Genomic DNA, 15,971 nt, shown 5'->3' with positions numbered 1-15,971 from the left:
TAAGAAGCTGAGAGCTCTAGAAGTAAAACACACTAAAATACAATCAGAGACAGCTCAGACAGCTGCTCTCCACCCCTCACGTCATATCCCCTAAAATGCTTGAAAATGGTCACTAATTTCCTCTTTTGCTTTCTCCCCCCTCCCCACCCCAACCTCCCAAGCAATGTAGAAGTCTCAAGCACATGACAAAGGCAAGCCAATAAAACCAAATTAAACAGCAGGGCACTTAGGAGGCACTGTGGACAGGGTGCCAGGCCTGGAGTCAGGTAGACATGAGGTCAAAATCTGACTTCAGACACTTACGAGCTGGATGACCCTGGGCAAGCCACTTACCCCTGATTATCTCACTTTCCTTATCTATAAAATGAATTGGAGAAGGAAATGGCAAACTGCTCCAGAATCTTTGCCAAATTGGGTCAGCAAAATGTCAGACGTGACTGAACGATAACAATAAAAAATAGTGGGCAATGTGGGACAGTGGAAACTGTGTTGGATTTAGAGTCACGGAGCTCAGGTCTGCATGACTTTGAACAAATCTCTGTGCCCTTGGGTTTCAATTTCCTCATCACTAAAAGAGTGGAGCAGAACTCAATGCCTTCTAAGGACCTTTTGGGCTCTGACTCTATGATCTGACTATGGACTTGGAGATGGCAATAATTTGGGCAGGGGATGGGGGGATGCTCAAGAATACTCAAAGGTGTTAGTGGGAGAGGCAAGTTATCAATCAGTCACTCGACAAATATTTATAATGAAATGAACATTCATAGCTTCCTATATAACCCTTATTTCCTGCTCTCTGGTGTATAAGAAAATGCCCATTTTGGGTGTCTGAGATCAGAATTTTTAAAATAACAATTTTAAAAATAAATAAAAAGATGGCGCTTTGTTGAAGGGTGAAGTTTGGGACCATTAAAAACAATTCTGCAAATTTCCCCAAAAGGCAATCCAGCCATGACTGCTTTTTCTTAGGTGAAATTCTTGACCCAGCCTACTGTCCTTTAGCTATTCCAAAATCTACTAATGGTTGAGTTCCACAACACGTTTATCTAACATCAGACTTTAATTTCATTGGAAGTTGGGCTATTGGCTTTAGCAGGAAATGCCCTAAATGAAATATGCTACCCCTCCCCCAACAACAACAAGCACGCGCGCGCACGCACACACACACACACACACACACACACACAGAAAATAATCTCACCACTGGTCATTAGCTGATGATAGTGATTAAATCAAGAAAATATCTTGTGTTGCAGGCTTGATTCTTTTTTGTTTTCCTGACTCCCTGTAGAGAAAGCTTCTCTTGACTTTCAATGAAGCCTGAGTCTCTGCTGAACCCATGGGGAAACAGGGCCGGCCCCCTGGCAGCTTTCTCTCAGCTCCTCATCCTCGGGATGCCAAAAGTGGTGCAGCAGATAGAGTAACTGGGCTGGGGGGGGGGGGGCGAGGGAGGTGGTCAGGAAGACCTGAGTTCAAATCTGATCTCAGACACTTCCTAGCTGTGAAACCCTGGGCAGGTGATTTAACCTGTCTGCCTCACTTTCCTCAACCTTAAAAGAGAGATAATAGGAGCATCTACCTTGGAGGGTGGTTGCAGGGATCAAATGAGATAATATTTGTGAAGCTTGTATTAGCATAGTGCCTGGCACACAGTAGGCATTCAATAAGTGCTTATTCCCTTCCCAAAGGTGGAATGGCGTACCACTGCTTTAACTCCAGGTTGTAGTTATAAAAAGGCAGCCATGGAGCTAAGTGGGCATGGTGCAGCAAGATGGGGAGAGGGTGAAAAAAGTTTTCATGGATAGCATGCACAGTATTTTCTCCCACACAGATATTTGTCTTTCTCAATATGAGATAACGTTGACACTCTGGGTTGAGTTAAATCCAAATTGAAATGCATTTTCTTTGGTTCACTGAACATCTCTATGTCTTCACCCCTCTTTGACCAAAAGAAATTCAATGGGATTCAAGTTCTTAAAAAATAGTAAGATATTCATAAGCAAAAAACGCTTTTAGGCAAGAGATGAGCCACTGGCATAGCTTGATTTGTTCTCCACACACTCTCAAACCAGTCTTCACTATCAATTCATCTGCCAACAAAAAGAAGAGCTTCCCACATGGTAGAAAGTTGACTTGGATGGTTTTCCAAGGTTGCTTTTCTCATTTCAGACTCAAGGTATAGTTTTTCCTCTAACTATAGAAAAACCTATTGCCAAAGACTACGCTAGAATGGAAAAATGTAATTCTGAGCATCTGCTTAAAGACATCTTAAATATAAATCATTAGCTGGAACGGGGAAAACATTTCCACAGATCTACAGGAAACTTGTGATAGAGACTAGCCTTAGCCTACGGGAAACGGGAGGAAAACTCTTCCCTCCTACCTGACAATGACAACAGGTAAGTGTCAGGAGGAGGATGCTGGGAGGTTATGCGCATAACTTTTGCTTCAGCCTATGTTGGATTAAAAATGCAAAGGTATTCACAGGTCGGTCCATTCCTTCCCAATTCTCTCTAACGATTATATCCTCACCAATCTCCCTGTGTTTTCCATATGGTCAAACCATCCCTTGTCCAGAGAAGGCACTGGTCAAAAAATGTTTGTCTTTGTTGGTGATCTGGAAAGTTTATTTTTTTCCTTCTATCTCCAGGACTTAGCACAGAACACTCTGTTCATAGGAAATACTTAGGAGAAATGTTCCCCTCCCTCCCCCTCATTCATTCCAACTGGCTGCATATAATTACCTAAGACAGAAGGTCATCGAGGTCAAACCTCTCATTTTAGAGATGAGGAAACTACAACTCAAAATTTAAATGACTTACTCATGGTCACATGGATGGTAAGCAGGAGAGTAAAGATTCATCACTCATTCCACTACACCACACAAGCTTCCATGAGCTAACACAGTAATGAGGATACCAGGCGCCATGATGGATGGAGTTGGACTTGGCAGTCAGGAAGATCTAAGTTCAAATTCTCCTTCAAATACTTACTAGCTATGTGACCCTGTGAAATTTACTCTATCTGTTTCCAAATATGCAAAATGTATCGAGATATTATCAACTATCTCACAGGGTTACTGTGAGGGCCGAATGAGATAGCATATATAAAAATCTTCGCAAACCTCAAAGGGCTATATAAATGCTATTAATGAAATATTTCATTACTGATATTATTTAACAACATTATTGGTATCAATATTGTATTAACATAAGTACATATAATGCATTAGGTATATATAATTAGTATAGTTATGGTATTAATAAGTAATACTGATATTTGTTATGATATTAATTATTAATAGATGGTATTATTACATCCAGAAGAGCAGTTGTTACTACCAGGAATAATGACATTCAGATGGGGCTGAAAAAACTAAAGTGCATTCTACTCTCCATTCCAGCCATTCACACGTGAAGCCTGTCTTTTAACTCCTTGTTGAAGCCACTAGATAAAGAGCCAATCACTGCCTATAATGCTCTTTGATTAGTTCACAGTTTGACTGAAGCTTTCTCTGTGTAAAGGAAATTCCATTCTCGTCTTCTCAAATTCAGGCAATTATCACGGGTGGTCAAGAATTGTCTTATGGCCACCTAGGAGAGGAAAGGCAATGAGGCTGGTGGAGGGCCTTGAGGCCGTGCCATAGGAGGATCAGTGGAGGGAAGTGGGAATGTTTAGACTGGAGAAAAGGAGACCACGAAGAGACATAATAACTGTCTTCAAGTATTTGAAGGCCCACATGTGGAAAAGGGATCAGACTTGTTTTGCTTGGCCCCAGAGGCCACAACTAGGAACAAAGGGTAGACGTTTCAGACAGGAAGATTTAGGTTTGGTGAAAGCAGGAACTTTCTGAAAATTAGAGCTATCTAAAAGGGCTGTCTCAAGTGGAGTTGGCACCCCCATAATAGAGGTCTTCAAGCAGAGGAACAGGGAGGGAGGGAGAGAGATAAAGAGAGGAAAGGAAGGAAGGAAGGAAAGGAGGGAGGAAGGGAGGAAGGAAGAAAGGAAGCGAGGGAGGGAGGGAGGGAAGCGAGGGAGGGAGGGAAGGAAGCGAGGGAGGGAGTGAGGGAGGAAAGAAGGAAGGAAGGAATCTCTGTGCCATGGTGAAAATGTACAACATCACAAATTTGGTTCCTTCTTCTCAACACTTCCTTACAGGGTCTATCTGTTGACTTAGAAGGTTTTCCTTTGTTTTCTTCTGAGTGCCTTACATATTTCGATAGAGGAATAAGATGCCCTGTTCTTATTTCTGGAGAATGGGCTGTTTGGATAACATGATTCTAAGTGATTTTAAGGAATGCCTTCTAGTCACCTTCTCTCTTTTCCAATATGGCACCCAAAACACTTCCATTTTACTCATTTGTCTAAAGTAGCTAGCTTCCCTCATCTCCACCTATAACTATCCACTGAAAAAGTGATTTCATGTCCACCACACATTTCATTCTTCGTCCATTGGGTTGTCTCATGGGGAGTTTTCAGTTGACTGCCAACACTTGGATTTTCAAAAGAAACTGTTTAGATCGAAATGGTTTCTAAGGTCTCTTCCAACCCTAGAATTCTATGCTATAGTCTATGATTCTGAGTTCTTGCTCTGCCTGTGATGGGAGGATAAACCCAGGAAATAATGGAAGCACACGAAGCTTCTTTTCATCTCTTCGAAAGCCTTCTAATTGATTGATTCTCTTTGGCAAAGTCTCAAGAACAGATATTTCTGATCTAACAGTTCATCACTTTGTATGCTGCCTTCTCAATACAGTTATTATTGCTAGCATAATGTAGGTGGAGATAATTGTGGGCTTGAAAGGTGGCTTGTTATAGTGGGGTAAGGACAATGGCCTTGGAGTCTGAAAGACCCTTGCTTCAAGTACCTTCTGACAGACTGGCTTCCTGAATGGCTTGCAGCTTGGGAGGTATCTTATCCTACCAGGGTCACATGACTAAAATTCCTCAGGACAAAAAGTTACTGAAGGGATGCTAAGAGGCACTGGTAGAGGGAGTACCCTCCACTGAAGAAATCAGATATGTGTGTGTGTGTGTACACACATGTGTATACAGGGGGAGGGGTCTTTTTGAATATGTGTATGAGTAAAAAACCATTTGCTAAGCATACACTATGTGTCATACATTCTGATAAACACCGAGGAAACAAAAACCAGGCAAAACCAGCCTCTGTCCTCAAAGAACTCATATCCTAATGGAGGAGACAATGTGCAAATAACTTCTTGTTGATTCATTTCAATCACGTCCAACTCTTCGTGACCCACTGAGATTTTCTTGGCAAAGATACTAGAGTGGTGTGCCTTTACTTCTCCAGCTCATTTTACATATGAGTACATAGAAAATACAGACTGAATATAGGAGAGGTCATTTCAGAGAAGGCATTGGCGTCTGGGGTCTAGGAAAGGCTTCTTACAGAGGTTGGAATGCGTGAGACAAAGACAGACAGACATGGACAGAGACGTGCAGACAGAGAAGAAATATCTTATTTTGCTCAAGACGCAAACAGCGTCTAATTTAACAATAACAGTTAATATTAATATGAAGCCTAAAGGTTTACAAAGTGTTCTCTCCCTTGTAAAGCCAATAATGACTAGTAAAATCACGTTCCCAAAATGCTGAGGAGAAAACAAGGCTCTCTGGGGTTATGCAGTCACTTATGTTGGGGCTACTCTTACAGCCACAAAGATATCTCTTAATCCAAATGCCTTCTCTCACTGATTACATCCAAATCATCCCGTCTATATCTTGTGGGGAAAGAGTAGTTTGCATATTGTCTCCCACTATGAGACTGGGAACTTCTTGAGAGCAAGGATTGTCTTTTGTCTCTTTTTGTATCCCCAGTACATGGCACTTAGCCTGCTGCTAATAAATGTTTACTGACTGACTAACAGCTAGGAATCAAGGAATTAGGCCTTAAACCCAGAAAGTCCTAAAGTTTCAAGACCTGGACCAAACTTTTTTTTTTTTTTAAAGCAGATAGCATGTGCTGTGGAGGTATAAGAGATCAGCTATTTTCTGTTAACTTATTAAAATCAAGGCGATCTACCACCGAGTGAATGCTAGTTACTATGTGAAGGACCTAGAAAGTTATGGCGTCTAACTCATCGAAATGAGGGCCACTGAACCATACATATGATCCCAGCAGGCCACATACTGACTTAGAAAACCATTGATTGATATTATCTCTATGCTACTGTATTTTCATGTATTTTATTAAATATTTCCCAATTACATATTAATTCAGGGTTCAGGCCAGACTCGGGAGTGTTGTGGTTTGCAGGCAGGCTAAAAGGCTGCATGTTTGACATCCGTGGTATAAAGCATCTAAAACTGCTGCTTTGACTTTCCTCTTTTCTTATTTCTAAGCTGTATAATCTGATTTCCAACCTCATTATTCAACTAAACCTGCTCTTTCCAAAGTTACCAACGGTTTAGTTGTTTTATCTAATGTCCTCTTCTCAGTCCTCCTCCTTTTGACCCTCTTAGACACTGTCCATCACAATCTTCTCTTCCCTCTCCTGGTTAGTCTTCTACCTGCCTGACCACTCCTGTCTCCTTTGCTAACTCTTCATCCCAGTCATCCCAAGAAGCACAGTGGTCCTTCCCATCCATCCCAGGCCATCTTTCTCTGATCTCTCTAGATTTCTTGATGAGTTGTTCATTAACTTGTTTCATCTTAGTATTTCGATATTTGCAATTCAAGGTCATTGGTCTCCTTTATAATCCTTTGTATTTTATTTTATGTAAAACATCATAGCTTTCACCAGACTGGCAAAGGAGTCCATGACAAAGGAAAAGAACAAAACAAAACACCTCCTCTACACTATCTCATCGGGTGAGCTCATCAGCTACAGTGGAGTCAATTAACTGTCCTGTACCCAGCCCTGACCTCTCTCCTGAGCTCCAGCCCTTCCACACTAAATGCCTCTTGAGCATCTCAAACTCAACATGTCCAGAATAGAACTTGCCTTTCCCCCTCAGACCTCTGTTGTCTCCAATTGTCAAGAGCACCCACATCCTCCCATCACCCAGGCTTGCAAACTTCCCTCACTCTCTTTTCCATTCTCTACCCCCACATATAGATCTGGTGAATAGTCTTGCCATTCATCTCCCTTGTGCATTCCCATGTCTCTCTTGATGCTGCCACCACTCTGGTCTAGCCCTAGCTTCCTGATCAGCCTTTCTCCCCATTCCAATCCACAGTGCACTCAGCTGTCAAGTGATTTTCCTAAATCATTCAGAATTACCCAAGTGAACGACTCCCCTATTAAGGGTCAACTAGTAAGGGTCAGAGGTGGGATCCAAATGTAGGCTTTCCTGATTCAAACTCTGGGCCTCAATCTACTATGCCATACCATCTTCTCTATCATTTACTATCCTTGTTGGAAATGCCCTCTCCCTCCACTTTTGTTCTTTTCCATGTTCCTTGTTCACAATGAATTAAATAAAGAATTTACTTAACTGCCAAAGCAGGCAGACGTGCAATAATTGGGCTGTGTGGAAAAGGAGAAAACAAGAGATAAGTCTCAGAGCAGCTCACATTAGAGAAGGGAAGATTTCTGTGATTGTAGTTGGCTTAACACAGTACAGACATAAACATATTTAATTTTAGAGAATTAGAAATCTCCTTTGATTTCTACCCAAAAACTCAGCAACTCTCCAATACAGACTATTTTGTTCTTAACAACACAGCAAACAGCAAACAGTCGATTTTTAGAACTCTTTCAAACTAGGAGGCTGTTGCTCGGTGGTCCATTATAACAGGCCCCAGACACAATGACCTTAAGGACATGACGTGACTTCCTTTGTACTTTCTGCAAAGAAACTTTGAACCCCTTGTTCTCACTCTCTCTTCTCTGACCACTCGTCTCAAAGTTTTGAAGGGATTTTGAAATTTCTAGAAACATCAAAATTATATATTTTTCTCTCTCACTGAATTTTCCTCAGTGTTGACTGCAACTTTTTCCACACGCCTAAACTGCTAAGTAGCAGTATCAAAATGCGTGCCCACAGAAAATATTTGATAGCTTATTCTAGAGCTGAAAGACACCTAGTGACCCCTCTGGTATCACACATAAGATCCTGGACTGAGATGTACTGAGATGATGTACTGAGGCTCAAGGTCATTACAGAACTTTCCCAAGGTCACAGATGCAGCATGAAGATTCCAGTCCTCTCTTGGTGCACAAACAACAGAAAAATCATTGCTTTTCACCAACATGCCTGCAACTTTTCTTAATCTCCCTTCCCAAAGGAGAGCTTTAAATTAGATTAACCAGTGCTATTGAAAACTCTGAATTGTACAACAGTGAGTGACAGTCAGGTGTCCCCAGAGATCTTGAGCAAATATTCTGAGTCAGAGTAGGAACCCCAAGATGGGCTGAGCAGTCATGACGGAGCTTTGGTGGTTATGTATCAACCTGGAGGGTGTGAGATCCTCTTAAAGATTCCATACTGCTGCCATGGCAACAGGTGGATCATTGGGCCCATCCCAATGGAGCTTGGTGGTACTGAGGAAAGAGGCAGAGGAGATAGTTCAAATCCTCGCTCTGCCACCTTCTACCCACTTAACCTTAAACAAGTGAGTTAATCTCTAGGGATGGGCCTCAGTTTCCTAATCTGTAAAAAGAGGGAATGGGGAGGGTTGAATTAGATAGCCTTAGTGGGTTCCCTCCAGCTTATCTCTAATGCTAATAAAATCATCTCTTACTGGGTCTTCCTTTTGTTGATTATTTCTTATTTATCCTATCTATACCTGATTGGTATACAGTAGTATACAAGTTACCACTTCTACTAGATTTCAAATCTCCTTGAGGGTAGGGACTGGTTTTTCCTTTGCTTTTGGTTTTGCCTTTCTTTATATAGTCAGTACTTTGACACAATGCTTGGCACTGGGAACTCAGGCTCTCTAGCCTCAGAAATTCCACAGAATATCTTCCTACTCTACCCCCAAAACTTAAGTCCACACTCAAAATCATACTTATGTAGGCAACGTTAGGGATGGAGGGGTGTGTGTGTGTGTGTGTGTGTGTGTGTGTGTGTGTCTGTGCACTCGTACTCCCACCCCTACTTGTGCATAGGTGGGAAGGAGGTGAGAAGGGGGCAGGGCCCTGACTGTAGAGACTGTGTCTTTGCACATTTGGAGAATCACTGGGCAGAGATTCTGTCCTACCGTACCAAAGAGATGGGAAATTCACAGAGAACAAAGAAACCTGTTTAAATGACCAGTCAGCCCTGGTATTGAGACTGTGGTCAAGTTTTAATGCTATGAGAAGAAATTGAAATAAAGGGTGCCCAAGGAGGACTGTGTTTGGCCGGCATTTCAGACTCAGTGTCCTTGATTTCTCTGCAAAATTTGACACTCCTGATAACCTTTCCTCTCAGGGACTCTCCTGGACCTCCTCCCACCTCTCTGACCATTCGTCAGTCTATTTTGCTGGATCCTTACATATATCATATCCACTAACTGTGGGTACCTCCCACCCCCAAGGTCCTGTCTTGTCTCATCAGTTTCCTGGTCTGTAAAATAAGGTCCTCCAAGGTCACTTCTAGCTTTACAGTGACTACAAAATTCCATTCCACTGATGGGCTTTCAGTCAAAGAATATGGATGGTGAAGAAAGGCTGGGTCAGATGAATGATGAATTTACCTGGGATATGTATCCTGGGGGCACATGGATGGGGGGAATGGATCCATTGGGTGACATCATGGGAACTTCAGCAGGTCCTAGAAGAAAAAAGAAAAAGAAGGTATAACTATTGTCCCTCCTAAAAGCATCAAATTTCCAAACTAATCAGTGCACGGCTTTCTATGGATTGTCCAAACGGAAGGCATCTATCTCACTACCATCTGTCGTTGTTTCCTTAAGTCAATGCATTCAACTTGGCCTCCTCCCTGTGAGGCCTCCTCAGCCATTCTTCTTGCTCTTGGTTTCAAAATCAGAGAATCCAATGAATTCTCCAATTTTTCCCCTTAGGAGAAAAAGGGAAGATCCATGACCATCCAATCCAGCTTCAAAATTCCTTCAGCCTAGGGTTTGATGCAGACTTCGAAACACTACAGTTGGATTTTCTGTGTTCCATCCTCTGGACAGGTGGGGTTCTCCAAGGGCAGGGAGGGAAGGGGATCTTTAAATGAGAAGCACTTTTCCAGAAAGCTAAACCAACTTGGATGTGATTTTACTTTATCTTCTGGAAACTTGACTTTAGCCAAATCAACAAAGTCTTGAGTATCTTGTACAACAAAATTCAGTAAAATCCACTAATTTGAAATGGAAGTAACCTGAAAGGCAAAAAAGTATTCAACTCCCTGGGTTTGGATTATCTGGCATTTTAAATAGAGTATAGGATACCTAAGTCATTTAAAGAATAGGCTGTGAGAAATGGAGCTTGCTTTTAAATAGAAATACTTTTGGATAATCCCATAGCAACAACAGATGCCTTTGCTACCTGTTTGGGGACTCTTTTCACCATTTCAAACCAATTCCCTCCAAATTAAGATTAAAAATGTGGTTGAGGTGACATGAAAGGCAGTTAGAAAGATACAAATGACAGCAAAATCATATGTATGGCCATGCAGAAAGAGTGATGGTAACTATACTAGCTCCCTGGTACGCTGGACATAGGAGAAAACCTGGAAACCAAACAAAGGCCTCCAGCCCATGGGGTGGAGAAGACCTTGGGTAAGATCTTCACAGAATGAGAAGCCTGGAGAGGTTGTGAACTTCCCACACCAATAAAATAATACTCATCCCCATTGGCTTTGAATCCACCTTTCATATAAAAATGGCAATGTAAAAATAGTCATTTTTAGATGACAGATTTAAAACCATCTGTGATGAGTCTTTGATTTTGCTAGTTTGCAAAGATCTAAAAATGGAGGGCAGCAAGGTAGCTCGGTGGATAGACACAGTGCCAGGCTTGGAGTCAGGAAGACCTGAGCTCAAATCCAGTCTCAGACACTTGCTTGCTTTGCGACCTTGGGCAAGTCACTTAACCATGTTTGCCTCTGTTTCCTTGTCTGTAAAATGAGCTAGAAAAAGAAACAGCATTCCAGTATCTTTGCCAAGAAAACTCCAAATGGGGTCACAAAAAGCTGGACACGACTGAACAACAAGAACAACCGAACATGGTCGCTTAGAAGGACCACAACTACAAGCTGTTTCCAATGGCTAATGACATCTTGAAAATACATCATCACAGACAGGAATTAGTGGGAAAGAAGACAGCCTGGCCATACAACAAAAGTGAGGGATGACCAATGGACATACCAATTCAATGCATTGGATTCCACAAAATCATAAAATAATCAACAGAACGGCTTCTCTGCATTAGAGCAAATATTCCATGGAGTATTTGTAGAAGCATAAGGAGAAGAACCAGGACAAGAAGAGAAGGCATGGCATGGCTAGGTGGAGATCTCCTTTAATAAATGGTCCACCTGCTCCCTGAGAACAAGAGACTTATTGTCTACACATACAACCCAACTAGGCAGGTCACACCAACAGGGTCAAATGAACCATCATTCACAGCAGCCAATTATACAAGGAGTGGGTCGATTTTATTCCCAACAATCAGACCAATGGCGAACGAGTACTCTTCAGTGATAAGTCTCTCAGAAGGAAATGAATGTTCATGACCACGTAACCCATAATGTATGAACGTAGAAGATGGTGACCTAGGTTTATTCTGCCCATTTCCTATTGAGTAAGTGACCATCCACATGCCAACCATAGCCCCGGGGACTTTCCAGTTCCTCCTTTACCCTCCTGGCTCAGCACTGTGTCTGCTGTTTATCTGATATTTTCCCTCCAGTCTTGCATCCCATTATTGGGAGTAAAAGTCCTTTGGTAGCTGCCAAGAGTAATGGAAGAGGAAGGTATGCATGGGGCATGAAGCTCTCTCTCATTGGCAAAAGAAAGCCATGTACACATTCAACACTACATTGCTGCATCAAGATAATTCACCTTTCACCTCAAAGCACATGCCAGCTTTATCCATGTCATGAGATGGGAAGAGAGAGGAAATGAAGCAACAGGGTTTGCCCAATTACTACAAAAACCAATACTGAGGACTCTGGAGAAATCACATTTATAACTTCCCAGACAAGTAACTTTCCATACTATTTATAATAGCTCATCTTTATAGAGGGCTATACATTCAGGGTGCAAAACACCTTCTTCAGAGCCACCCTCCCATATAGACAGCAGCAGTATCACCCATTTTATGGAGTTGAAAACCAAGGCTGGGGTTATGAAAACAAAAGCCAAACTGAAGACCTGATGGAGTGCTCATGAACATGCATGGTTCTGTACTAAATATATCTCAAAGAAATGAAGTGATGTGCCCAAGGTGATGAATGCCAAAGGCAAAATTCAAACCCAAAACTTAAGACTCATATGTAGCATTATACCCAGGGAACAAGGCTCTCTAGAATCTCACAAGCTCCTGCTAGAGATCGAAGGAAGACATTATAATTTATTATACTGAGGAATAGTAGGAAAAGGGAGGAGTCATTAGTAATCCCCACTTAGTTAGGCTTGGAGAGCCCTTTCAGACTCTCTGTCAATCACTTAAAAAGAAGGACAAAACTTTCCTACAGGAAGAAATCAAAGATTTCCCTCGGTAGATCCTGAAAGCAGAAATGCGATCACTACCATAAAGGATTGCTTTTTAATCACCAAAACGGACACCACGCAAGCAGGCTCTTAACCTCCGGCGTGACCCTGAAAACTGCTAAAGTCATTTATGGAATAGGGTTTGAAGAATGCGGGACAAGCGAATGATTTGCAAATAGAAAATGTTTTTTTTTCCCCTTCCTGATTTCAGGAGAAGCCAAATGGCTTTAACACACTTTTCTCACCCCACCCCCCAGCTGTCATTAACAGTCTTCAAAATAACCTTGCCTAATACAGAGAGAGCATTCCCAAAGCAGAACAGGTCTCTCTGGGGAGCAGGGAGGTCTCCCCTCTGAAATAAAGAGTTCCACCTTTTCTTTCCCCATTCATTAGTTTAAAACGGAAGCCAGAGAGAATCCTATTAGTAATGCTGGAATGAGAGGAATTCCATGCCCGGCCTCCAGCCCTCCCCACTCCCAGCTCACACAGCTCCCAAATCAATAGGTGGCGTTCACAATAGACCCTGCCTAACTAACAGCCTGGGTCTTAGAAGACCAGGATAGAAATCTGGTAATCATCAAAAGGACAGACTCCTTCACCATGTCCAGGACCTGTCTGGAATGTGACACAAGGTCACTCATTCTTGACCAGCAAGGAGGCCCCAGAGACCAGGGCTCAGAATGGCATGAAGTGCCTGGGTGTCCTAAGTCCTGGCCTGACAGATGTAGGATGGACAGGGTCTAGGACAGTCACCAAGCTTATCTTTGCCATGTGAAAGTTCATCTTTCTGTTGGGTGACCTGCTCATCTAGAAAAGGGTCAGGAAGAGGGAAGGAGAGAAGGAGGAGGAGGGAGGGACAAAGACAGAGAGGGAGAGGAAGTGAGAGAAGAGGGAGGGGCAGGGAGTAAGAGGGAGGGAGGGAGAGGGAAAGAGAGGGAAATGGAGGGAGGGAGAGAGACAGAGAAGAGGGAGGGAGAGGAGGGAGATAGGGAGGAAGGGAGAGACAGAGAGGGAAAGTGGGAGAAAAGGGAGAAGGAGTAAGAGGGAGGGAGGGAGGGAGAGGGAAATGGAGGGAGGGAGAGAGACAGAGAAGAAGAGGGAGAAGAGGAGGACAGAGAGGAAGGGAAGGGGGAGAAGGAGGGAGGGAGAGACAGAGAGGGAGACGAAGTGGGAGAAGAAGAGGGAGAGAAGGGGGGAGGGAGGGAAGGAGGGAGGGAGAGGGAAATGGAGAGAGGAACAGGGAGGGAAGGAAAGAGAGTGAAATAGAGGGACAGAGAAGAAAAAGGAGACAGAGTGAAAGGGAGAAAGGGGGGAGATGGAGGGAGGGAAGGAGGATGGGAGAGACAGAGTGGGGGAAGGGAAAAAGGAAGGGGTGAGGACAGACAGAGACAGAGAGACTAAGTTTAGATAAGTCAGAAACCACAAAAGTACATAAATGTAGACTCCCAAAACAATGCTGATATAAGAAATCAGAGGCCCAAGGATACTAGATTGAGGTAGAAGGGTCTGTGGAGACTGTCTACTGTAGTCAAACATCTTTATTTTACTGGAAACTGAGGCCCGGAGTTTAAAAGACATACACACCCACCCACACCCACAAAATAACATATTTTCTAAGAGTCAAATGCATCCAATACCATGAAAGAGATTTTTTTTAAATTTTGTTTTTAATTTTTAACCATTTTTTATTTAAAATTTCGAGTTTCAAATTCTATCCCTCCCTCTCTCCCTCCCCACCCCGCTCCCTGAAGCATCAAGCAATCTGATATATATGAAATGCATGTGCAATTATGTAAAACATTTCCATATTAGTCATTTGGTAGAAGAAGACTTGAATAAAAGAAAAAAATGAAAGTGGAAAATAGCATGTTTCAGTCTGTATTCAAACATTATCAGTTCTTTGTCTAGAGGTGGATAGTATGCTTCATCATGAGTCCTTCAGGATCTTCATGTATCAATGAATTGCTGAGAATAGCCAAGTCATTCACAGTCCTTCATCAAACAATATTGCTGTTACTGTGTACAGCGTTCTCCTGGTTCTGTTCACTTTACTATGCATCAGTTCATGTAAGTCTTTGCCGGTTTTTCTGAAATCATCCTGCTTGTCATCTCTCATTGCACAGTGATATTCCATCACAATCATACACCACAGCTTGTTTAGCCATTCCCCAGTTGATGGGCATCCCTTTGATTTCCAAAAAGGGCTGCTATAAATATTTTTGTACATGTGGGTCATTTTCCCATTTTTATGATCTCTTTGGGATACAGACTAAGTAGTGGTACTGCTGGGTCAAAGGGAAGGCCCAGTTTTATAGCCCTTTGGGCATAGTTCCAAATTGCTCTCCAGAATGTTTTCATCAGTTCACAACTCCACCAACAATGCATTAGTGTCCCAGTTTTCCCACATCCCCTCCAACATTTATCATTTTCCTTTTCTTTCATATTAGCCACTCTGATTGGTATGAGGTGGTACTGCAGAGTTGTTTTACTTTGCATTTCTATGATCAGTAGCAATTTAGAGCATTTTTTTCATATGACTATAGATAGCTTTGATTTCTTTGTCTGAAAACTGTTTATTCATAAGCTTTGCCCATTTATCAACTGGGGAATGACTTGTATTTTTATAAATTTGACTCAGTTCTCTTTATATTTGAGAAGTGAGGCCTTTATCAGAGATACTTGTTGCATAATGTTTTTCCCCAGTTTTCTGCTTTCCTTATAATTGCCCAAGGTTTGGAGCTTTGTTGCAGGCCCCCAGCTGTGAGTCTGGCTACTGCTGCTGCTCTTGGGCCTGGCTCTCCTCCCATCCTAGTGAGACAGACATTTTCCTGCCCAGCTGGTAAGCTGCTTCCCTGCTCCTAGATTAATTTGGATTGATCTAGAACTAGATCACCACACCAGGGGTTTTCTAGTTGTTTGGAGGGGAATTTGGGAGGATTTCAGGGGGTTCCTTCCTCACTCTGCATCTTGGTACTGTAACATCATGAAAGAAATTCCGATAGAAAAATTTCATTGGCAAAAAGTGTGAGGCTGTGAATTCAAACCACAAATTTCTTCTACACCTTTAACAAATACAAGAAAGAGCAAGTTCCGCAGGTCAAAAGGCTTTCTTTTTCTTTAAAAAAAAAATTATGCAAATTCCTAAATGAGCTTCCCACATCTTCAAAGTCCCCTTTGGCTAACTGACTCCCTCCTGCAAGGATCCCATGACACACAGCTTTACTGTTCCCATTTTGGAGACAGGGGATCTAAACACAGGCAAAATGGACCACACACAAGTGCATGGCAAACTTCCGAAAGTCAGCCAGTCAGTCAGTCCCTGAGAGGGTTTCTGGTCCTAGCTGCCCCACTCCAG

At 42.5% G+C, this 15,971-nt stretch overlaps 1 protein-coding gene across 1 annotated transcript in view; it reads right to left on the bottom strand.

Annotated features, from left to right (window-relative positions):
• FNDC3B (fibronectin type III domain containing 3B) overlaps positions 1 to 15,971 on the bottom strand; it is a 390,617-nt gene that overhangs the window by 154,209 nt on the left and 220,437 nt on the right. Inside the window, exon 4 of the mRNA XM_036753943.1 lies at positions 9,650 to 9,726. Within this exon, the coding sequence (XP_036609838.1) occupies positions 9,650 to 9,726 (77 nt within the window). The remainder of the gene's footprint in view (positions 1 to 9,649; positions 9,727 to 15,971) is intronic.

Source organism: Trichosurus vulpecula, chromosome 4, assembly GCF_011100635.1.
Source record: "Trichosurus vulpecula isolate mTriVul1 chromosome 4, mTriVul1.pri, whole genome shotgun sequence".
In the NCBI taxonomy this organism is placed as follows: Eukaryota; Metazoa; Chordata; class Mammalia; order Diprotodontia; family Phalangeridae; genus Trichosurus; species Trichosurus vulpecula.
Note: the sequence above shows the minus strand (reverse complement) of the source record. Positions and strands in the feature narration are given on the sequence as shown.